At 38.5% G+C, this 26,199-nt stretch overlaps 1 protein-coding gene across 2 annotated transcripts in view; it reads right to left on the minus strand.

Moving 5' to 3' along the window:
- Positions 1-25,861, minus strand: part of LOC136224093 (GDSL esterase/lipase 1-like) — a 35,544-nt gene extending 9,683 nt beyond the window's left edge. The window contains exons 1-5 of one of the 2 annotated variants that reach the window (XM_066012346.1): positions 25,590-25,861; positions 25,374-25,495; positions 24,470-24,694; positions 24,135-24,384; positions 21,275-21,681 (exon numbers count right to left, since the gene is read on the minus strand). In XM_066012346.1, coding sequence (XP_065868418.1) covers positions 21,461-21,681; positions 24,135-24,384; positions 24,470-24,694; positions 25,374-25,495; positions 25,590-25,854 — 1,083 coding nt within the window. In that variant the 5' untranslated portion in view covers positions 25,855-25,861 and the 3' untranslated portion in view covers positions 21,275-21,460. Of the gene's footprint in view, positions 1-21,274; positions 21,682-24,134; positions 24,385-24,469; positions 24,695-25,373; positions 25,496-25,589 lie in introns of those variants that run through there. The other variant, XM_066012347.1, reaches the window with a different exon arrangement.
- Between the last annotated feature and the right edge of the window lie 338 nt (positions 25,862-26,199).

Genomic DNA, 26,199 nt, shown 5'->3' on the forward strand with positions numbered 1-26,199 from the left:
TTTTATTGAAAGTTTAAAGTGTTAACGGGTCAGATAACTCATTTAGGATGTTCTGACTCGTTAAGTATAAACGGGTTGTGTTAAAAATTGACCTGTTTATTTATTAATTTAGTTAAACGGGTTATGCAGGTTGACCCGTGTCAACCCGTGTTTTAACCGAGTCGTGTCGTGTCAACCCGTTAAGTTAAACGGGTCGTGTCTGGGTTTTGGAAAGCCAGCCAGCTTTACGTGTTAATCTATTTTATCATATGGGTCATGTCAAGGTTGACCGTTAACAGGTCACCAGACTAAAGGACCCGTTTATGACTCATCAACGTATTTTCACACCTCTATTTAAACCTCAAATACATGATTGTGAAACTTGCTCAATTAGTTAATGTTTTTTTTTTTTTTATAACTAGTTAATGGAGATCGCCAACAAGATGTTGGAGATATAAGTATCCATCACGATATGATAAATCATGAATGCCTGCGGAGAATTCAAAAGGGTGAAGTCAAAATGGCATTAAGTAAGATGAAGTTGAAGAAAGCAGTAGGACCTGATGGCATCCCTATTGAGATTTGGAGATGTTTGGGAGAAAGAGGAATCGAATGGTTGACGACGTTCTTCAACAAAATTTGGAGAAACAATAAGATGCCATCAGAATGGAGGAAAAGTACCTTAATCCCTTTGTATAAGAACAAAGGCGATGTCCAAGATTGTGCCAACTATCGGGGAATCAAATTAATGAGTCACACTATGAAACTTTGGGAGCGAGTGATTGAACAAAGGCTAAGGAGGACGGTGAAGATCTCGGAAAACCAGTTTGGCTTTATGCCGGGAAGATCAACTATGGAAGCCATCCATCTAATGAGAGAATTAATGGAGCACTATCGAAATAAGAAGAAAGACTTGCATATGGTTTTCATTGACTTGGAGAAAGCATATGATAAGGTACCAAGGGAAGTACTTTGGTGGGCCTTGATAAGGAAAGGCATTTCGCGGAAATATATTGACATCATAAAGGACATGTATGAGGGAGTATGCACGAGTGTACGTACTAGTGTTGGGAAAACTGAAGAGTTTCCTATTACGATTGGAGTGCATCAAGGTTCCGCACTAAGCCCATTTCTTTTTGCCATCGTTATGGATGAACTAACAAGTTCACTTCAAGATGGTATACCATGGTGCATGCTGTTTGCAGATGATATTGTGTTGGTTGATGAGACGAAAGAAGGAGTGGAGATGAAGTTGGAACTATGGAGGCAAACTCTAGAATCTAGAGGCTTTAAGTTGAGTCGAAGTAAGACAGAATATTTGGAGTGTAAGTTTAGCGGCCGTAGGAGTAGGGAGGCAGGGACAATCACCCTAGATGGGAGAGTTGTTCAGGCCTTGGATTGCTTCCGGTATTTAGGATCTATTATCCAAACGGATGGAGAAGTAGATGGAGATGTTGCCCATAGGATTAAAGCTGGTTGGTCGAAGTGGAAGAGTGCTACGGGTTTCCTTTGTGATCCCGGCATGCCTAATAGATTGAAGGGAAAATTCTACCGGACGGCAATTAGACCAGCATTGTTATATGGTACGGAGTGTTGGGCAGTGAAACACTGCCACATCCATAAGATGTCGGTGGCGGAGATGCGTATGTTGAGATGGATGTGTGGTCAGACGAGAAAGGACCGGGTGCGTAATGAAATAATTAGGACAAAAGTAGGGGTCACATCTATTGAGAATAAAATGAGAGAAAACCGACTAAGGTGGTTTGGCCATGTGAGACGTAGAGCGCTTGATGCGCCGGTTAGGAGAACCGAAGAGTGGCAAAGGGATGTAGTGGTGAGGGGTAGGGGAAGACCTAAGCAAACTTGGAGGAGGGTGATCGAGAGTGATATGAGTTTATTGGGAATTGAGGAAAATATGGTAGTGGATAGGACGGAGTGGAGGGAGCGAATCTGTGTCGCTGACACGACTTGATTTTCACGGTTTTATATGATGGTTCATGTTAGCCGACCCCGAATCATTTCGGGACTAAGGCTTTGTTGTTGTTGTTGTTATAACTAGTTAATGGTTTTTTAAAACAAAAGTTTACTCCACTTATTCAGGTAAACCGAAGTGTACTCCACCTATTCAAGTAAAGGCAGCTGCAATTGAAGAATAATCTACATTTTTAGGTAAATGATCTATACCACATAAAATTCTTTTGTATATGTGTTAATGATACATATATTTGTCTTGGGCCAATGCAACTATGCTCTTTATGCTAATGAACTACGTTTTTTGATGAAGCTTCATTGTTTCTGAACTATTTTGTTTGTTTGAGCTTCATTGTTTCTAAAGTTACCTATTTCTTTAAGCTTGGTTAAGCTTCATTGTTTATATATTTTAATGCTTTACTATTTCATTCTCTATTTCTTACATAGTTGAATATAATACTAATCAAAATATTATTGTTTATCAATTTTGACAGGCTTTTTGTTAAATTTTGCGGGCACAGGACGACTTATAATTGACCTGTTCATATATACTATTTTGGTGTTGTCTGAATGTTATTAACTTGGTTGAATTGTAGAATATTTTTTGGTCCATTTTGTAAAGTTGTATTCAACTTTTCTAGCTAATAAGGACATATAATTATTAGTTTTATTCTTCTATATTAATTTTTTTAACAATTTATTTAAATTTGTTTACATTTTTAATATATATAATATTCTAAATAAATCAAATAATAAAAAGTAAATATAATAGTGGGGATATTGAATGTGAGGGGATTTCATTCATTTTCCAAAAAAAAAAAAGTTGAGAATTTGTGAAGAAATAATTTTCCACATAAAAGTGGGAATTTATGGGGATATAAAGATATCCCAAAAAAAAATTGAAATTTTGTGAGAAAATAACTCACCACATTAAAGTGAGACCTGTGGGGATATTGATATTTCCCCACAGAAAAGTACCAATATTAGTGGGGGAAATTTCTCCACAGAATAGTATGAGTATTAGTGGAGAAATTTTCCCCACAAATTATGTTCATACAAAGGCAAATTTATATACATTAGTGGTGACAGTGTTCGTCACAAAAGTGGGTCTAGTGTGGTGATGACAAAAATCGCCACAAAAAAATGTCATTTTGTGGAGATCTTAAATTTCGCCACAATATTTCTAATGTGACGAAAAAAAAATTCCACCACAATTACCTTTAACGTCGGTCTAACAGTGGCAATCATGTGGTGAATTATTTTTCGCCACAAAAACGCTTTAGTGGCGAAATTTTGAGATTTTGTGGGGAAAAAGTTCCCCACAAAAAATATGTTTTCTTGTAGTGTCACCTGAGTAGGTTGACACGACCCGTTTACGACCCATTAACCCATTTTAACACCCTAAAAATTTTATTTAACAGGGCGTTCAAAACAGGAGGCCTTGGATGTCCTAATCTATTATACCAAACAGCTGAAGACAAACCAGTAAAAGCAGAATGAGATGACGATGAGGTGTGGGAGCTAGAGGTGACTGGATGTAGGGCGCCGGTACTTTTACATCTCATGATAATAGTGCCCGTTTGTAAATCCTTCACAGAAAAACCTAAAGGATCAAATTCCACAGAAACTTTGTTATCTTTAGTAAATTGACGGACGGAAATAAGATTTTTGATGAGGTGAGGTGCATGCAAAACGTTGGTTAATTTTAAAGGGTGATGTTTAGTGGCTAAATATGCATTACCAGATCCACAAATAGGCATACAATGACCATTACCGACAATTATATTTTCATTGAGGCTCGAATTAAAATAAGAAGTGAGTGTACCTTTGTCGGCTGTCATGTGAGATGTCGCTCCTATGTCCATGTGTCATTGATCAGGAGGTGGTGCAAGTGTCATGGTGTGCATAGCCTCTGCAATATCAGTTGGCACATACGACGGTGATTCCATATATGAAGGTGTGCTTGCGGCATTTGAGGGCGAGGTCCTAGAATGCTGGATTGAGACGGCTACCGGCCTGATGTAGGATAAAGGCATTGAGGAGTCGCCCATGGTTGCGGTGGCGTCCAAAGGTAGGTGTATCCCCAAGGCGGAAGGACAACAAGACAGTAGTGCGACGGCTACGACTGCCGGTAGTTGTGGAGACCGCCTCTGTCGCGGTATGGACGCCCGTTGTGATACGGTGAAGATCCACGGTGATGTGCGGACCGTGTTAGGGGTGATGCGACGACGCAACGATAGAGTCGACGGAGGACGCAGTCAAGGTGACAGAATCAGATGGAGGTGGATTTTTGCAAGCACGAGCTGTTTCCTCCAGAATCAGCATATAGCGAGCTTTCTAAAAAGAGGGAAGGAGGTCCCCATGTTTGATTTGAGTGCCAACGGTATCATACACATCAGTCAGACCGGATATGAGTTGTAATACCATTTGATCATTGCTAACCGGACAATCCATATTGGATAATTGGTCAGACAGGGATTTAAGGTGCTGACAGTAGGTGGAGATGTCAGAAAAATCACCGAGTTTGGTTTTTGAGAACTCTTGCTGAAGAAATAGGGCGCGAGAATTTTTGTTGTCTGAGAAAATCTCCTGTAGACGAGTCCAGGCCCTGGCGGCGGTGGAGTCGACTTCAATGATTGTATGCAGGAGATCTAGGGATATGGTGCTGTAGATCCATTGAAGTACAACGACATCAATACGAGACCAGAGGTCGGGGTTTGATTGCTGTAGAGAATTGGCGGAAGGGTTTGTGGGTAAGGTAGGAAGGATATGGTCCAGGACCTGGAATGCCTTGGCATGTAGTTTGAATAGGGCGGTCCAAGTAGGGTAATGCCCTTTTTCTATCACTACAAGAAAAATGAGTATTAGTAAGCAAAATTTAATAAGGGTCTAAAATTCACTTATAAAAATACTTTTAATAAACACAAATTCTATTATTATTTAATAATAAGCAAAAACCTTTTTTTATTTACTTTTACCAAAAAAAAAACCCTTATTAATTCATTCTAAATTAAAACCCCTTTATTTTCTATTTTAATATCTAAATTAAAACCCCTTATAAATTCTAATAAAAAAATAAATACTTATTAATTATAATAATAACATATTAATCACTTATTAATTTTTTTTGCTTTTAATGCCCTAAATTTTCCCCCCATGAATTTTCATTTCCCTCCCAAACTTTTGGTTCTCTCCCTCTTTTCTTTTTGTGCCCCCCAAATTGAGGGTCATTACCCTAACCCGATGGCTAATGTTCTTCTTCCGTCAAACACAATGACTGATGTTTTCTCCTCTCTTCGTCACTCTCCATGAACGTCAATTTCCTCTCTTGGCCGCTCTCCATGAACGTCATTCTCCTCTCTTAGCCGCTCACCTCCTGCCTCAGTTCGGTCTCACTGCTAAGGTTTCTTTCTTTCTTCAATTTTTGTAATCGTTCTCCATGTATGTTTGTGTTTTCTGCGAATCTGTTCTATTGATTGCAGGTTAAGAGAAGGAAGTCACAAAATGTTAAGTCCAAACAAAAACAGATCCATATGGAGTCTCCAAAACCTAATCACAGTATCCAATTTGTAAAAACTTTAAACGTCTCTTCTTTTTCTTTCTTATTCTTGAGCTATTTTGCTTATTGATTCTCGATACATTTGAACTTTTATTTTGATTAGATTCGATTTAATCTTTATTTGGTGTTTATTAGTTGAAAAATGAGGTTTCCCCTCTTAATTCGTGCCCATTATTTGTCTTAGCTGCTTTAATTTTAGGGTATTCTTCTTGTTTTCTCTTCCTAAGTTTGTAAGTACATGGAAGAGGTGGAATGGTGTTTTAGGTTTCAACAGTCAGATTGGACTTAGTTTTTTAAAATTGAAAATGAGTGCTGAAATCGTTTTTGGCTTTTTACATGGTGTTATGCATAAAGTGGAATACTAGGAGACTCCTTACAAGGATTGAGGTTTGTGTGATTGATTTGATTGTGTTCATGTTTTTGCATAGAGTGTCAAAAGCACATTTTGGGAGTTGGATTTAGCAAGGATTGTAGGCTTTCCTCCCTAAGGCTGAGCTAATAAGCAGAGTTAACAACTTCAAGGAGTTAAAAGAAAATGTAAATTTAAAATTCTTCAAATTCATTAGTTGACCATGCATATACTCTGAATTTTATAACCAAATTATGTATAACACATTAAATGCGCAGAATGTGTTGATGCTAGACTATCATATAGATTATGTTTTCTATAAAATCCAGTAGGAATTGCTCATGTATCTATTTTCTTATTGTTTTTTGCTTTCGTCTGGTTTCTAACTAGAGGATGGAGCAAATGTCTTACAGTGACATTATTAGATAATGCCAACTAATATATGGATTCATTCTCTTAATTTGTTATACGGGTTATATCTACAGTTATTCTGCATCTAGTAGTATGGAGGAAACACATAATACATTGAAGTTTGCTAACAGGGCAAAGAGAGTTAAAGTTTATGCCTCTCGTAATAAGGTATGCTATCATCCTAGATGATCATGTAATTGGAGTGCACTTAATACTGAAGCTGATACTAATATGAGCTTTGAAATTGTTCCTATGGATTCCTTGTGACCACATTTTGCTTTTCCAAGTTTCTTGCATTGAACTTGTTGAATACTTGGCAAAGTACAAACGTGTTGAATATAATTGGTGTCAGTTACCTCTACGGTGACATTAAATATAGACTCACCCTCAAATTGCAAAGCCAAAAGCACTGCTATCTGGGATATAGCTTGAGCTAGCAGTTTTCTCCACATAATATTTGTTATAAGGGGCTCCGTTGGACCTATAGATGGGTTCTGCAGTAGCTCGTCTGTGGGTCGTTCTGTCGCAAGGGCTAGAGCTCCGAGTGTGTCCATAATGAGGTTAACCCACAACAATTGGAGTGCTGTTAGGGGAGCCTCGCCAGTAGAAACTGCCACAACAAAGCTGATAGATATATGTACCTATTTTTAGTTCTATGACATTCAATATGTTTTATTTATATGTATGATTGTGCAATCCATGTACATATATTTGGTCTGTTATTTTGTACAATAACTAATAGAAAGTTCAAAGTTGTTTTTTTCCTCTTGAGTGTTTTTCAACTTAAAGTTATTCTGTTACAGAATACACAAGGACTTGTAAACAAATTGGATTAGTTAAACTATTTTATATAAATTTACATACGGAAGATTATTTTGATTGAGCTATGACCAACAGGCTGGTTGAAATGGAGCAAGATTCAAACATGTTTTGATGAAGTAGTTGTTCCTAATGATACCTTGGCCCCTGTTCGTCAAGGTATGTATCTTTATTGAAAATTAGTATGCTAATCCTATATCTCAACTTTGTGGCTTCCTTTCTTTTGTATTTTCAAAAGTATGCTCAAATGGTGGATCTGGTTGTTGGAAACTAAGAAGCTTCTCGATGAACTCGTTATTTTGAAGCCTAATGGAAGAGTTGGAACAACTACGGGTTGCACTAGACTTAAGTATAGCATTCAAATACTTGTTTCATGATTCTTTTTAATATAATAACCTATGAGCTTGAGTGCATCATTGGACATACATGTTAATTTGATGGGTTTCTTTCTTGCTTATTGCAGGTCTGTTATTCTAGTTCGTAGTAGATACATTCCTTCCTTGAGTTTATTGTGATAGAGGTTGAGGTTATTACTTCTTTCGTCTATCTGCTGGTTATATATAGTATAATTTTATGTGTTGCTTTCTATTCTCTTGGGATGATCTATGTGTGTGTGTGTAAATGACTTTAGGATTGCTGTAGAATCTTAATTCGAAGTATGGGTGCAACGTTCCCCTGCTCTTGATGAACTCACTCAATACTCATGATGACACTCTAAAGGTGCCTGACATGGATGATTTAAGTGAGTTTTTGTTATTTTTTCCTCCATTCATAATACTGATAAACTAATTAAGTTTTATCTTCATAGATTATTGAAAAGTACTCAAAAGCAAATGTTGATATTCATACTTTTAACCAGGTAAGTATAGTTACTATGTTTCTTGTTTTAGGAAGACATGAAAAACTTCTAAATATATAATCTTCTGTCCTTAATCTATGTAGAGTCAATAATATTGGAGTAAATGCCAATAGAAAAAACATGTAATGCACAAGTCACAGTTTCATAATTGGTAGTGACTTTTTTAATCAACACCAACTTTAAAAGCAAGGATGTAGTCTTATTACTCAAACTGATTTTAATTTCCAAATTGGCTAATCATTGCTTTCTTCCCCTGCCCACTTTCCTGATTAGGTTATAATTTGGATTAAAATTAGAGCAAGCTTGTTTGATTTAATTCTTCCATGCATCTGACTCAATTTTACAGTTTTGGTAGTTGGATATGGGTTGGGCATTCACTATAATATGGGTTGCTTAATTTGTTGATTAATACCATGATGTGGTGTTTATTAACTTAAAACTCAATAGAAAGACGTTATATGACCTGAACTATCACTTTTTGCAATTACCTTGTCCATTTTTATGAAAATTTTGGAGCCTAAAATTAGATATGTATTAGTTAATAAGTACAAGATCCGGTTAGATGATACAGTCAGTAGTAATATTGTTCAACATGTTTCACAGAAAGTAAAATGTTTATTAGAATTCCTACTTACATGTTTCACACAAAGTTATCACATAAAGTAAGGTAATATTGTCTCAACATGTTGACAGAACTGGCATACCAATTCTGGAAACAGAACTGGTATACCAATTCTGTTTCTAAACATATATACCTTGTGTTTAACTTCTATACTTTTGTTGCTCAATCTAATCTAGTGTCATTATACAATTTTTTTGGGATCATATACTTGATAGCTTCATCATATATAACCCGCTAGTCATAATGGCATGGAGGACTTTTTTCATAATTCCAAACCTGCGGACTGCACACCCAACTATCAAACAGGTCGATAGGTTGTACTAATCTGAAGGTCATATTATTATTTTAGGTACAGTGGAGGGTTGACATGATATTTTATTTAAAAATATGTTCTTCATTCATTTTATGCTACAATTAAATCTGTTCTAATAACAACCATAGGGAAGCGTGTGATATGATCTGATTTGAGAAATGGTTTACTGAAAGTGTCATTTTGATATTAGTTGGGTGGTTTTGATGAATGTATTTGCAGAATGTGCAGAAGAGATGGAACAAGTGAGGAGTCTAAGAAATGAAAATGATCAGTACAGATCAATATTTGATGAGAAAAGAAAGGAGATAGAACCTTTGCAGCGGGCACTGGGTGAGCTGCGAAAACAATTAGTTCTGCTCGTGGTGGTATATGTTCGTCTGAAGAAGAGCTTAATGATGTCGTATTTTATAATGCAAGATTCAATATGGTATTGGACCTCAGTTATAATCTGTGTCTATAGTAGTCACAAGGCCATGAATGAGGCCAAGGACCTTGCTGCCAAGAAAGACATAATGGCGCTGGAGAAGCTTTCCTATGAAGAGTTATGTTAGATAAGTACTTATTGTAGTCTGGTCATTACTTGTTTGAATATTCCTCCTGTATTTTAATCCTTGTTCCTGACATTGTTATTTAGGTTAAGAAATTTATGTCATTTTGGAGCAATAACAAGGCCTTTAGGGATGATTACGAGAAAAGAATTTTGCTGTCACTTTATAGTCAACAAATGAGTAGGGATGCAAGAATCAGGAACCGAGAGGAGAATCATTGGTAGCACCAGAGACATCTCTAGCTTCTGCATTGGTGGTAGCACCAGAGACATCATTAGCCTCTGAACCAGACCCAACTTTTTGATATATTTTGTTATATGCCCTGGGAAGGTTTTGTTCACTGCTGAGCTGGGTTTAGCTCCAGAATGCGGAAGCAGTTCCAGTCACAGCTGCTGAGATGGCGTCGACCCATAAGGAGTAGTGCCCCCGGTGCGATGCTATGAAAGGTGTTGGCAGGTTCTCTGGTATAGGAAATTGTATCTCTTGATGAAACTAACTTCACAAACAACTTTTTGTGCACTTATTAGAAATATTTTTATGGTACCTATATATACACTGTAATATTTTTATGGTACCTATATATATATTGTAATTATTCAATGGTTGGTTTTTCAATCTTTATTATATCTTAGCTTTTATGGTTAATTTGTGTTGAGACTCGTTAATTGTCAAAAATGGTGATTTAATCGGAAAATTGTTTATTATTATATATTTTTTCGATAAAACGAGAGGACTTTTAATAAGTGATTATTTTTATCATTATAATTAGTTTGTAATAAGTGGCTTTTTAGCTATCTAAACTTGTTTTTAATAAGTCTTTTTTATGTTATTATAATTAGTTTTAATAAGCGGATATTGAATTATTATAAACATTTATTAATAATGGTAGATTTTCCATTATTGTAAGTTTAATAATAAGGGGATTCATTTCCGTTATTAAAAACAATTAGCAAGGTAACGTTTAACAAGGGGTCCATAAAGGGCTTTTCCACTTATTAAAAGTCTTTACTACGGGTATTTTGACTTTTAATAAGCAATTTTACCATTACTAAAAGCCATTTTTTTGTAGTGTATGTCGAGGGTTATTTTGATGAAGGTAGATATGTTGGATACAGTGAGGGAAGGATGGTGATTAGGGTTTGTGTCTGTACTATTAATGTTCGAGTTTGTGTTGGGCGGTGTTCCGGTGGTGGAGTTTTCTGTGTTGGTGCTCATGGCGGCGACGGGAAGAGAGGGGTGGTCCGGAGTCGGTGACGGCGGTGGCCGTAGATGGGAGGGAGGGAGATATGTGTTTCGGTGAGGGTAGGAAGAGAAACGGAAGATTAGGGTTAGAGTTAGGGTTAGGTCTCTGATACCATGTAACAATATGATTCTGAGTGATTGTTATTGATGTGTAGTTTATTATATATACAGAATACAGTTCACTCTGTAGTGAACAACTATAGTCAACAGATGAACCTATATTCTAGGCTAGAGATGATGAACAGACTGTGAATACAGATGATGCGGACATCCTAACTGGCAGCACTGGTCACGCGTGCTCTGGCGGATCCTCAGACATCAAAACCACGGAGGATATACCGAGGAGGGTGGATCCCCAGGACATACGAGCGGGGCGGATCTAGGAGTACACAAAGAGGTGTATCAACATCTACCCTAGGCGGATCTCTAGGTTTACTTCCTTTCGAAGTTATTCACCAACAACCCTGACAATCCGTACCTGTACCATTGTACTGATTGTCGGGGCGTATCACCTATTTTACCCTTTTATGGATAACCTTATTAAAACTCTAGTAGGTGTAGTCCTTGTCTTTATTTATCATTAGGGGGATGTATTTAAACCCTCATTTGTAAGGATAAAACAACTTTTATCAATCAAATATCACACTCTTTGAGAACCTAAGGTTTATACCTTGTTATTGGGATTCACTCCTTCTAGTTTAGCTAGAGAAGAACCTCTTTGTTGGTTTACGATTAAAACCTTCATTTATCGCTTTTAATCTGTATCAGTTGGTATCAGAGCCGATCATTTCCTGACTCGAAACTTCTTTTGGCAATGGTTCAACCCCGACAATCGCAAGATTCCATGGAAACTAGTGACCGGAGGTATGAGGAGCTGAGGGAGCACCTCGCGGAGCAGATCCAAGCCAGCCATGAGCGGCAGAGGCAGACCGACCAACGGTTCCTGGAGCTAGCCACCTCCTTAGAAAACTTCAAACTGGAGGTTCTGGCTCTAATCCGACCAACCACGGGAGGATCAACCCAGAGAAAGGAAGGAGTCCCTGAACAACAGCTTCCACAAATGGGTCCTAGGGATCCTGAGGTAAGAAGACCCAACTTTGTCCTTATGCATAACGCTGATAGTGATAGTGACAACTTTGAGGGTATCGGGAATGATGATACCGTTATAACTATGAGGGATGTTGGGCCTGTTGACAACCAACGTGTGGATGTTGCTAGAGTATACCCAGGTCTAGGACACTTTGATAGAGATGATGCCTTTAAGATAAAAATAGACTTACCATCTTTTGGAGGCGAACTGGATATAGAGGGATTCTTAGACTGGTTATCGGAAGTTGAACGTTTCTTTGAGTATGCTGGGATTCCTGATGAGAGGAAAGTGAGGCTGGTGGCGTATCGCTTGAAGGGTGGCGCATCAGTTTGGTGGGATCAGATGAGGGAAGAGAGAAGAAGAGGGGGCAGAGATCCGATTAGATCTTGGCTACGGATGAAGGCGATGTTGAGGGAGCGGTTCTTACCACCGGATTATGAGCAGTATATTTACAACTCCTACAGGGGATGCTCTCAAGGGACCCGAAGTGTCCATGAGTATACCTCAGAGTTCTTGAGGCTTTCGGCAAGAGCCAACTTGTCAGAAACTAAAAGCCAAAAGACCTCTAGGTATCTAGAAGGGTTGAGATACAACATCCAGGATCGTATTGGCACACAGATGGTGGTTCGGGTACAAGATGCCAGGAATTTAGCCCTCAAGACTGAGTCTCAACTAACCGGGAGATCCAGGAGATCTGCCACTACTGAGTATACGCCTGGAGGAAGAGATAACGTGAATTCTTATGACAAAGGAAAGCAGGTGGTGAGTGACAGTGGGGCCAAGGTCAACAGTGTAGGAAGGGGATCTGTCGGAGATACTAGGCCGTACAAGGAAGCACCTATACCACCTAAGAGCAACAATCCGTATGCGAGGCCAGCGCCTTTTAAATGTTTTCGGTGCAATGAGCCAGGACATAAATCCAATGAATGTCCTAGGAGGAAGAGCGCCAACATGGTGGAGAGGTATGAAGATGACTATGACGAAGGGGATGAAGTATTTTGTGAACCCTTAGGAGAAGATGATGATGAGGCGGGTGAAAAGAGATACGCCATTCATGTGGTACGGCGTTTGTTAGTCTCCAGCCGGATAGAGGGAGATCAGAGACACCGACTATTCAGGACCCGCTGTCTTGTGAAAGGTGGGCGATGCAATGTGATAATAGATAGTGGGAGCCAAGAGAACATTGTGAGCAGCAGCGCCGTTCGGAAATTTGGGTTGTTGGCGGAGGCGCATCCCGACCCCTATAAGGTGGGATGGATCAAGAACGTGGGTGAACTTAGAGTAAACCAGAGATGCAGGGTACCTATTGAGATTGGTGATTATAGTGATGAAGTCTGTTGTGATGTGGTCGATATGGACGTCTGCCACCTATTGTTGGGCCGACCCTGGCAGTTTGATAACGACGCCATTCACGCAAGAAGAGAGAACACTTACAGATTTGTGAAGAATGGGGTGAAGTTCGTACTTACGCCAATGATGAGAGAGCCAAAGGCCGACGAGAAGTCTACCTTGGTAGTCAGTCCTACACACAAATCATTTGTCAACGAATGTGAAGAGATCCAGATGGTGTATGTGGTAATGGTTAAGGCGAATCACGAATCCGCCCAAAGGGGCGAAAGGGAGATGCTAACTGAGGTGACCCGCCTACTTGGCGAATATCAAGATATGTTCCCTGAAGAGCTGCCAAGTGGGTTACCACCTTTGAGGGACATCCAACATCATATCGATCTTGTGCCCGGGGCTAGTTTACCAAGCCTCCCCCATTATCGAATGAGTCCAAAGGAAAATGACATCATGAGGCAGAAGGTGGAAGAGCTCATTGAGATGGGATACGTTAGAGAAAGTATGAGTCCATGCGCCATCCCAGCCCTACTTACGCCCAAGAAGGATGGATCTTGGTGGATGTGTGTGGACAGCAGGGCTATTAACAAGATCACTATCAAGTATAAATTCCCTATTCCAAGGTTGGATGATATGCTAGACCAACTTGGCGGATCCCGAGTTTTCTCCAAGATTGATCTCAGGAGTGGTTATCATCAGATACGAATTCGATCTGGGGATGAGTGGAAGACGGCTTTCAAGACCAAAGATGGATTGTATAAGTGGTTAGTAATGCAATTCGGGATGACTAATGCCCCCAGTACATTTATGAGGATGATGAATCAGGTGCTTCGCCCGGTGATTGGAAAATTTGTAGTTGTGTATTTTGATGACATCCTGATTCATAGCGAAACCTTGGTGGAACATGTGGAGCATTTACGGATAGTGTTTGACCTGTTAAGGAAACACCAGTTATACGCCAACACTAAGAAGTGTGATTTCGTCATGGAGAGCCTGGTTTTCCTTGGGTTCGTGGTTAGTGGCGATGGGATCCAAGTTGATGGGGAGAAGGTAAGAGCCATCCGAGAATGGCCCACTCCGAGGAATGTGGGGGATATCAGAAGTTTTCATGGGCTAGCAACATTTTATCGCCGATTCATCAAGAACTTCAGTGCCATAGTGGCCCCATTGACAGAATGTTTGAAGAAGGGAAGGGGGTTCGAGTGGGCGGATGCCCAAGAGAAGAGCTTCGCCCTGATCAATGAGAAGTTGAGTACAGCGCCCGTGCTGGCGTATCCCAATTTTGATAAACTGTTCGAAGTTGAGTGTGATGCCAGTGGAGTTGGGATTGGTGGAGTCTTGATGCAAGAAAAGAGGTCCATTGCATATTTCAGTGCGAAGCTTTGTGAGGCACGGCAAAAGTGGGCAACGTATGATTAAGAATTTTATATTGTAGTAAGGGCGTTGAAAGTGTGGGAGCATTACTTGGTGGGAAAAGAATTCATCCTCTACACTGACCATCAAGCTCTCAAGTACTTGGGAAGTCAGAAACAACTTCGAAGCTCCATGCATGCCCGATGGTCCGCCTTCATAGATAAGTTCCCCTATAAGCTTATCCATACGGCTGGAAAACAGAACGAGGTGGCGGACGCCTTGAGTCGAAGGGTGTCACTAATCAAGACAGTAAACCTGGAGACCGATTGTTTTGAACACATCCGAGGAGAATACTTGGCGGATCCTGATTTTGGCAGTATCTGAGAAAAGTGTCAGCACCAACATAGGGATGGGGCGTATCATCTGATGGATGAGTATCTCATGAGGGGCAACCAACTTTGCTTACCCTGCACTTCCATCCACGAGAAGGTTATTCGTGATTTACATGGCGGATCCCTGGGAGGACATTTTGGGCGAGACAAGACATATGAAGCAGTGAGTTCCCGTTATTTCTGGCCTAAGATGAGGAGAGATGTTGCCCACTTGGTAGAACGATGCTATATTTGCCAGACCGCCAAGGGACGCACTACAAATGCTGGCTTGCAGCTACCCTTACCGGTACCAAAAACTATATGGGAGGATCTGTCCATGGATTTTGTCCTAGGGTTACCCAGAACTCAGAGGGGCATGGATTCCATCTTTGTCGTGGTTGATCTGTTTTCAAAGATGGCCCACTTCATACCATATCGCAAGACTAATGACGCCTCAGCGACTACTAAGCTATTCTTCAAAGAGATTGTCAGGCTACATGGCGTACCTAAGAGCATTGTCTCGGATCGTGATACGAAGTTCCTTAGTCACTTCTGGCAGACGTTGTGGGCTCTGTTTGATACGTTTCTGAAGTTTAGCACTACCACCCACCCTCAAATAGACGGACAGACAGAGGTTGTCAATAGAACGTTGGGAAACTTACTGCGCAGCAAATGTAAGGATAAGCCCAGGATGTGGGATGTGGTTTTAGCCCAAGCTGAGTTCGCCTACAACGGCTCTATACATTCGGGAACCGGGAGATCCCCATTTGAGGTGGTATATATAAAGACCCCAAATCACGTCCTTGATATAGCCCATCTTCCTAAAGAAAACGTGACTGCCAATCAGCTGGCTAAGGATTATGTACAGATGCACCAAGAGGTGAGAGAGACTCTTGAGGAGAGAAATCAGAAATTAAAGGCTAAGGCGGATGAGCATCGTAGGGACCTACAATTTGAAGTTGGGGATGAGGTTATGGTATATTTGGGCAAAGAGAGACTCGCCAACGCCGCAAGCAGCAAGCTTCGGCCTAGGAAATACGGGCCATATAAGGTCACCAAGAAGATCAATGCCAATGCCTATCATATAACATTGCCGAATTGGCTCAGTAAAATATCACCAGCGTTCAACATCCGTGACCTTAGCCCGTGGAAGTCAGATGGTCCTTTGGAGCTCAACAAAGACGAATCAGTGTCGAGATCTTTCAAAGAAGGAGAGAATGATGCAGACATCCTAACTGGCAGCACTGATCACGGGTGCTCTGGCGGATCCTCAGACATCAAAACCACGGAGGATATACCGAGGAGGGCGGATCCCCAGGACATACGAGCGGGGTGGATCTAGGAGTACACAAAGAGGCGTATCAACATCTACCCTGAGCGGATCTCTAGGTTTACTTCCTTTCGAAGTTATTCACCAACAACCCTGACAATCCGTACCTGTACCATTATACTGATTGTCGGGGCGTATCACCTATTTTACCATTTTATGGATAACCTTATTAAAACCCTAGTAGGGGTAGTCCTTGTCTTTATTTATCATTAGGGGGATGTATTTAAACCCTCATTTTGTAAGGATGAAACAACTTTTATCAATCAAATATCACTCTCTTTGAGAACCTAAGGTTTATACCTTGTTATTGGGATTCACTCCTTCTAGTTTAGCTAGAGAAGAACCTCTTTGTTGGTTTACGATTAAAACCTTCATTTATCGCTTTCAATCTGTATCAACAGATAAATAATAAATGAATATATAGTCTAATATATATTACTCTAAAAGTATGATACTAAATTTAGACTTAGAAACTAAACTATGGTTACTTATACTCCAAAACCAAAACTGATATTATTGTGAAGAAAGCAAAATGCACATAAAGTATTAGGTGTGAACTGTTGAAATAATGAACTTATAATTAATAGTCTTTAATTTGATTCAGTGGATTATCCAAGAGTCATTTCTGTATCTGTATTTATAGAGTGTCAAAGAGTCATTTCTGTACCTGTGTCTGTATCTGTATTTATAGAGAGTTAATGTGGTTTACTAAGAGTCATGTTTGTAATCTATAAATACCTATCAATACAAAGTAGTAAGGCAAGAGAATCAGAAGAGAATTTCTTCCAGCAATTATACTCTTCCTCTGTACCTCTGAAAGTTTATTTATTTGATCCAACAAATTGATATCAGAGCCAGCAAAAATTCTCTACAATGTTGAATGGAATGATCCCATACAAATATCCACAATTATCAAAGGAAAATTATGATAATTGGTGCATTAGAATGAAGGCTTTATTGGGTTCCCAAGATGTATGGGAAATGGTAGAAACTGGATATGAGCAGCCAGAGAATGAGGAGGAATTGACGAATGCTCAAAAAGCGAAAAGGAAGAAAGACCAACAAGCACTCTCTCTAATCCACATGTGTCTGGATGAGAATATGTTCGTGAAAATTTCGACTGCAACAAGAGCCAAGGAGGCATGGGAGATTCTCAAAAATTCCTTTAAGGGGAACGATAAAGTAGTCAAGGTGCGTTTGCAAACCTTGAGAAGTGAGTATGAGAAACTCAAGATGAAAGAGTCAGAGAAAATTGATGAGTTCTTTAATAGAACTTTGGTAATTGTCAATCAGTTGAAGAGATATGGAGAAAAAATGGAGGATGTTCTTGTGATAGAAAAAATCCTTCGTTCTTTGACTCAGAAATTTGATTACGTGGTGACTGCCATTGAAGAATCAAAAGATCTGGAGACTATGTCTGTAGATCAACTCTTCGGTTCGTTACAAGCCCATGAGGAGAGATTAAAAAATAGAGAAGAACCTGTCGCTCAGGTGTTGCAGGCGAAACTAGATTTGAATGATAAAGAAGAAAAGAAGCAATTTGAAGGTGGATATGGAAGAGGAAGAGGAAGATCAAGAGGTAGAGGCCGTGGCCGTGGCTGGAATCGTGGATATAATGGAAGAGGTAGAGGTGGCAGAAATTTCCACAATAATGAAGCCACAAATAATCAGCAATGGAATGCAAGAGGACGTGGTAGAGGCAACAATTTCCAAGGCCGTGGAAATAATTGGCATGGTCGTGATAAATCTCGTGTGCAATGTTACAATTGTCAAGAATTTGGGCATTATGCTGCTGAGTGTAAATCTGAACCTTTTAAAGACGAATAGGCCAATTTTGCCGAGGAGGAAGATGAAGAATCAACTTTGTTACTGACATGTAGTGAAGATGAAGCAAGGAGCAAGGAGTTTTGGTATCTAGACTCGGGAGCAAGCAATCATATGACGGAAAATAAAGAACTTTTTTATAAGCTTGATGAATCTAAGAAAGGAAGTATTTCTTTCGGTGACAAAACAAAAGTTCCAGTTGTGGAAAATGGTGACATTCTTATCAAATTGGAGAATGGAGATCATCAATTTATTTCTCATGTTTATTATGTTCCAGCTTTGAAATCCAATATTTTGAGTATTGGACAACTTTTGGAGAAAGGTTATGAAGTGGAGATGAACAGGAATGGGATGGTTATGAAAGATGGAAAGAAAAAAATGATTGCAAAAGTTCCTATGTCTGCAAACAAGATGTTCAAATAAAAAATCAGCAGTGATCGTCCTATGTGTTTGAAAGCCTCATCAGATTCTGCATGGCTGTGGCATCTCAGAATGGGTCACTTGAATTTTGGTGGACTGGAGCAAATGTGCAAGCAACAAATGGTGTATGGATTACCTTCCATAAATCATCCCAATCAGATTTGTGAAGGGTGTATGTACGGGAAGCAATTCAGAAGGAGTTTTCCAAAGGAGTCTTTGTCAAGCACATCAAAACCACTTGAATTGGTGCATGCAGATATTTGTGGTCCCATTAATCCGAGTTCACATGGAGGAAGCCGACATTTCTTATTATTTATTGATGATTATACTCGGAAAACATGGGTTTATTTTTTGAAGGCAAAATCTGAAGCATTTGAAGTGTTTAAAAAATTTAAAGCACTAGTTGAGAATGAAAGCGGTTTGAAGATTCAAGCATTGCGAACTGATCGAGGAGGAGAATTCACATCTGAGAAATTCAATCAGTTCTGTGATTATAATGGTGTTCGTCGATTGCTTACTGTTCCAAGATCTCCTCAACAAAATGGTGTCGTGGAACGGAAAAATAGAACCATTCTTAACATGACCCGAAGCATGATGAAGTGCAAAGGTATGCCAAAAGAATTTTGGGCAGAAGCAGTAACATGTGCAGTCTATTTGAATAATAGAAGTCCTTCAAAGAAGCTTTTGCAAAAGACCCCTAATGAAGCATGGTGTGGAAAGAAACCAAATATTTCTCATGTAAAAGTATTTGGTTGTCTTGGTTATGTTCATGTTGCTGACGAATTGAGAAGCAAATTGGATGATAAAAGTGAGAAGATGGTGTTTATTGGCTATGCAAAAAATTCCAAAGGTTATAAATTTTATAATCCTCGGAATGGAAAAGTTGTGATAAGCAGAGATGCAGAATTTCAAGAAGAAAGCTCTTGGAATTGGAAGATTCCAGAAGATGAAAATTATGATTTTCTTCCTGTATATGATGATTTTGCAGGTCAAAATGAAGATGTAATTGTCACACCACCAAACTCACCTTCCACATCTCAGACAAATGTGATAGACTCATCCCCAGAAAGTTCGTTAGAGAGGCAGCCTCGAATGAGAAGCTTGAGTGAGATTTATGCAGAAACTGAAGAAGTAGATAACACTACTTTATTCTGTTTGTTTGCTGATACAGAACCTGTACAATTTGAAGAAGCTGTTCAGGAAAAGAAATGGAGACAAACAATGGATGAAGAAATAAATTCCATAAAGAAGAATGACACTTGGGAATTGGCAACACTGCCAAAGGGAAAAAAAGCTGTAGCAGTGAAGTGGATTTTCAAAATAAAGAAAAATGCCAAAGGAAAAGTGGAGAAGTATAAAGCTCGCCTTGTTGCAAAAGGTTTTTCTCAAAAGGCCAGAATTGATTATGAAGAAGTTTTTGCTCCGGTGGCTCGAATTGAGACAATTCGATTAGTTATTTCTTTGGCAGCTCAACAAGGATGGAAAATTCACCAAATGGATGTCAAATCAGCATTCTTAAATGGAACTCTTGAAGAAGAAGTTTATGTCAATCAACCATTGGGTTATACTGTGAAAGGGCAAGAAGATAAGGTGTTGAAGTTAAAAAAGGCTTTTTATGGCCTTAAGCAAGCTCCAAGGGCTTGGTATTCTTGCATCGATGACTATTTCCAGAAGAATGGCTTCACAAGATGTCCATATGAGCATGCTTTGTATATCAAGGAGAATGAGGATGGAAAAATAATGTATGTATGCTTGTATGTTGATGATTTAATTTTCACAGGATCTGATCAAAAGATGATTGAAGAATTTAAGAAGTTGATGACAAATAATTATGAGATGACGGATTTGGGGCTGATGTCATATTATTTGGGCATTGAAGTTAAGCAAAGTGATGAAGGTGTCTTTTTGTCTCAGAAGTCATATGCAGAAGCTATTTTAAAAGAATTCAAGATGGATAAATGCAATTCAGCTTCTACGCCAGTGGATTGTCGAAATAAGTTGTCAAAGCATGATGATGAAGAAAAGGTGAATCCAACTTTGTTTAGAAGGTTGGTTGGAAGGCTGAGATTTTTGACATGTACAAGGCCAGATATCTTATATGGAGTTGGACTCATTAGTCGTTACATGGAGGTTCCAACTTTAACTCATATGGAGGCAGCAAAACGAATACTTCGATACATCAAAGGTACACTGGATTATGGTTTATTTTACTCTTCCCAGAACAATTTCAGATTGTATGGATTCAATGATAGTGATTGGGGAGGAGATGTTGATGATAGAAAAAGCACAACTGGTTTTGTGTTTTTTATGGGAACTGCTGTTTTGCTTGGAGTTCTAAAAAACAAGCAATTGTTACACTTTCAACATGTGAAGCAGAGTTTATTGCAGCAACTTCTTGTGTTTGTCATGCAATATGGTTGAGACGGATGTTAAAAAGTTTGAAGTTTGCTCTAGATGGAGCAACTGATGTTTTTGTTGATAATAAGTCAGCTATTGCGTTGGCTAAAAATCCGATATTTCATGATAGAAGCAAACACATTGACACCAAGTATCACTTTATTAGAGAATGCATTGGAAGGAAAGAAATTCAACTCAAGCATGTACCATCCAAAGATCAAGTTGCTGATATTTTTACTAAAGCTTTGAAGTTGGAAGATTTCAGCAGATTGAGAGCTGTTCTTGGTGTTACTAAGGGATAAAAAAATTATAAGTTTAAGGGGGTGTGTTGAAATAATGAACTTATAATTAATAGTCTTTAATTTGATTCAGTGGATTATCCAAGAGTCATTTCTGTATCTGTATTTATAGAGTGTCCAAAAGTCATTTCTGTACCTGTGTCTGTATCTGTATTTATAGAGAGTTAATGTGGTTTACTAAGAGTCATGTTTGTAATCTATAAATACCTATCAATACAAAGTAGTAAGGCAAGAGAATCAGAAGAGAATTTCTTCCAGCAATTATACTCTTCCTCTGTACCTCTCAAAGTTTATTTATTTGATCCAACATGAACTCCCATGACTTAGTTATAATAAAGTTTAACAAACTTAATTAAACTTTAATTATGCAAGCAGTGTCTTGAGATTGCAAGGCCAGACAAGATTAGGAGTTCCACTCCACATAATCTCAGACACCTGATTATAAGCCTTTTGAGTGAGATGAATAGCATCAAAGAATACATAATCACTTGGATTATCACATAATTCATATTCTTTTCCTCCACAGTTTAAAATTCCTCTGTGTGCTCCTGACCCACAGCATGCTGTTTTCCCCTCCTTAAAACCTTCATCAAATTAATTAATTAGATACTTGCAACTGCAACTTCAACATAAAATGATATGAAAAATAATTCAACATTTCTGTGTTTTTTGTTTCTAAACTTTACTATAACACCCTTTAATAAGCTTTAAATATTTTATACGGTTAAATACAGCATTCTAAACTTTATGTTGTGACATAAAAATATTTTGAACTTTATGTTATACTAATTTTAAAATTCAAATAAAATAAAATAAAATTAAAATGTTAAGGATATTAATTTTTTTTGGTAAGAAGGGAAGAAAAAAAACAAACAAACAAAAACCTAACCCGGGATCAGTCTAGGAAGACTGACCCCAATCCTATCCTCAAGAAGAGAAGGTAACAGAAAAGAAGGAGGAACTGAAAGGGTAGAAACACCTAACATCCCCCCATGCTCAGCAGCTGCCAAGCGATCCGCCACGCGGTTTTGCTCCCTATAAATATGGGAGAAGGTAAGAGAATCGAAGGCAGGACGAAGCCTCAAGATGGCTTTAATGAGATTCTGACTCTTAAGACAAACAGCCTGTCTATCCGAAATCCTGTTGATAGCCTCCAAATTGTCAGACTCCACCGAAAGTCTTTTAACACCCATGCGAATGGCGAGTTTAATGCCAGACAAGATCCCCCAGAGCTACGCAGTAAAGGAGGAGCCCGTACCTAAGTTATGGGTAAACCCAGCCAGCCAGGCGCCACCAGCATCCCGAAGAACTCTACCAGCAGCAATTCTGCCATTACTAAGGCAGGAGCCATCCGTATTCAACTTGACAACCCCTTCTCTGGGCTTCCTCCAACCAACTAACTGGACCTCTTTAACCGGGGAGGGGTGAACCAGGGGCTCTCCTTCAAAACTCTTTGTAATAACAGAGAGTTTTTTCGAGAAGTAAAACCGGAGGTCAGGAATAAAGACAGTCTTCTCAGCAAATAACTCTTCATTCCTCCATTTCCACATTTGGTGACAAATAATAGCGAAGAGAATAGCCCCGTGCTCCATATTGGCCAACAAATTCCCATTAACGCCTTCAGAGAACCAGTCAATATCAGAGAACCCCATAAAGGAAGGAAGGATGTGGTGAGGAAGGACCCATTCCCAAACCTTTCTACTATTCGGGCAATCCCTCAAAGCATGGCACAAGGTTTCCACATGACCGAAAATGTTAAGGATATTATGATTTCAATAAGTTTGATTATATTATTGGCTCTTTAAATAAATGAGTATTATATATTTAACTTAGTAATAAGCATTGTTAGATATTTTAAGTGTATTGTCATTATTTACCAAATAAAGTGGTGCTTTTTTAACGGAAAGAATAATATTATTAAGAAGCATAAGATTCAATACTGGATACAGCAAGGGTCACCAAAAATAGTTGAATCTCAAATAGTTGCACTAGGTCAAGAAAAAGCCGATTTACCTATGGTATCACAAAAAAGCTGATTTATCCCTAATGCCTTATGTTATGTTAATGGTACATTGAGGGGTATTACGTCATTTCTATCCTAAGGTTGTAGAGGATAAAAGCCTCGATCTTAGTAAAAGACTGAAGCTTTTGTGAATCAATTACATTTTCTTCTCCATTGGAGGCTATAGTTTTTTATACCCTAAAGAATATTCCATGGAAACATCTTGTAAATGTGGATCAATGTCACCCCAGGTTCTAAGAGGATTATAGGAACCATCCAATCTAGAGAATGAATATTCCCTGAAGAAGCTAATGACACCCTTCAACAATGTGGAAGAATCTCATCGCCCGCCCTACTAACCATACGGTTAGGAAGGAGCAACCATTGGATCAAAATAAACGGTCGCACAAAGGAGATAGGACAAAGGACAAAGCGGCTCTGCTTGACACTATAGGAGCTCTAAGGTCGTAGGCTCAATGAAAGCAAGACACATGGTAGCATGCTGCTTGCTATATGGTAGGATGCACTACCTGACGACATCAGAGTCTGAATGTGGCAAAGCTTACACAAGACTGACACGTGTCTGCCGATTCATTAGGAGAGACTCCTAGAATGACGACTATTTGCTCATGGCAGCCACTGTAAATAGGAAATAAATATGGTCCATATGAGGTACGTAAACACATTACTTATCAATACTTTGATTATCTTCAACAGCTCGCCCCTTTTTTAACTGACTGTTGTTCTTATTTGAGGCTAAGGAATAAGGATCTAAAAGACTATCAATATCTTTATATAAATCAGTATCAGAATCCCTTAACTTCTCTTCACTTATGGTTCAAGGACCAACTCTTCATCCTCCTCGAGGCTTAGAGAAAACTTACCAAAATCCCTCCTCCATGAAAGTAATGAAATATTATATTCAAAGTTCAAAGGGCCAATTGGTTTTTTGGACCAAATTGTGAGCATATTAATGTATTCAACTTTAAAATTACTTTCAAAAATAAAGTAAATAAAATAAAGAAGAAGGCGTACCATATTTAGAAGGATTGTTTATTCTTTCACTTAGTAAAGTGTAAAAATCAAGAAGTGAAAACTCAAATCCTTTGAGCTGTGTCTGCAGATGTTTGAGAAGATTAGAAAGTGCAATATTGTGAAGTCGTATTAGAACAGTCACTTCTTCAAAACATCCACCACTTCCGTTTTGAGCTCTCATGAATGGTGCACAACCATAATCCCCAATATTTACAATTCCAAATCTCCTCCCTCCACTCTTATAAATTTCCTGAAACACCAAACATTAACCTTCAATTTTGCAATATAAATCAAAAGAAGAAAATAGATGAAATTAAGAATTTAAGATTGAATACTTTGATAACATAACTGAGGTTTCCAATAACAATATCCACGAACTCTTGTGGAGTGTAGGACTGAAATGCAGTAGATGTTTTGGTGAAACCATAATCGTTGCCTCCTACGCTCAATAAGAAAAGGGATTCGGATATTAAAGAATTACTTTCTTCATCACCTAAATTCTGTCTTATTTCTTTCTTTGCATCTTTGAAATACCCAATCTGAGTTTTAAGGTCTACCACCTGTGAGATATAGGGGTAACGAAAAGTAAAATTAGTATATGTAATGAGTGGCGAATACAGGATTGCTTGGTTGGGGGCTGATTTTACACATGGTGTGTATTTTTTATTTTATTTTATTTTTTTTGCTAAATTGATGTCTAATAAAAAAAATAGGAAAATGGTCTAATAGCTTAAAAAAATTAGAAATTTAAACTTAGAGAGGCCAAAAAAATTGAATTTTTGGATTCAGAGAGGATTTAATGGGACCTGGGCCAATTTTGGGTACTAATATAGCACCCGAGTCAAATTTCTTGGAAACAGGGGTGGGAATCACCACAACCTTAAATTTTATGGAGACAGGAGCCAAAACTACTCGTAGCCATGGTGACTCCGGCAGTCGGAGGGGCCGGCGGATCCCTGTCTCTGCCCCTGTATGTAATTTTAAATATATAAAAAGGGCGGCCCGGTCGCAGTACGCGTCCCCGCTGAGCGAGGGTCCGGGGAGGGGTCCCACCACAAGGGTGTACTGGGGGCAAACCTTCCCCTGCCAATTTATTTGACAAGAGGTCGCTCCTAAGAGTCGAATCCGTGACCTCTTGGTCACACGTTTACCGTTGCGTATGAAATAAATAACCTAATTTTAACAAACTCTTACAAAAAAAAAAAAAAAAAACTGAAAAACATAAATTATCCAGCATACCTTTCCTTGAAGAGTTTCAAGTAGAGCACCAACTCCTGCGGATGCAAAATTTACTCCATATTCATAATAATGATCCCCAGGCTGCAGAAATGGTGGAATCAGTGGCAATTTTTCATATTCAGCTGCAAAATATATGAAATAAATTTCAGTTAATATTATAAATATTAAATAATTGAGGAAATAAATATTTTTAAAAAATTCATTATCTTTATGTACCGATGAAGTCGGGAATTATTCGGCCGTCGGAAAATCTACCGGTAGGATAGTTGAAGAATGATTGACCGTAAGGCCAAAAGTTAGCCTTGAAGGTAGCATTTTGTATATAATTATTATTTCCAGCATCAAAAAGTGAATCTCCAAATATGAATAAAGCTGAATATTTGTTTGGATGACATAGATAACCTTGGCTGCAGCTGCCTAGCATAAGAAGAATTGAACAGAAGATAATAATGAAATGAAAATGGATTCTCAAAATTTCCATAATTAAAATGAATTCAGAAAAGTATAAGTTTATGTCTAGTCAAGCTAGTTTTTAAATGTGAATATGATATTTTTCTTTTTATTCTTGATGAGGTAATTATGGAAATTTAGTTATTCTAAATTTTCTATTCATTTTAAAATAATTACTTTCTGATTGGAAAATAATTTATATGTCGGTATGATATTTTTTGCACATTTTTGGCTTTAGAAAATGTGGATTTATTAATTAATTCACAAGTTTGAAAGCTGGAAGAGAAAGCAAAAAAAACAAACAAAAAAAAGATTCTGCTGTCTGTTTCCTTACATGTCATTGTCATACACCAGATTTTCTTCCAAAAAAGGAAAA

The sequence above is a fragment of the Euphorbia lathyris genome, chromosome 3, assembly GCF_963576675.1.
Source record: "Euphorbia lathyris chromosome 3, ddEupLath1.1, whole genome shotgun sequence".
Lineage (NCBI taxonomy): Eukaryota > Viridiplantae > Streptophyta > Magnoliopsida > Malpighiales > Euphorbiaceae > Euphorbia > Euphorbia lathyris.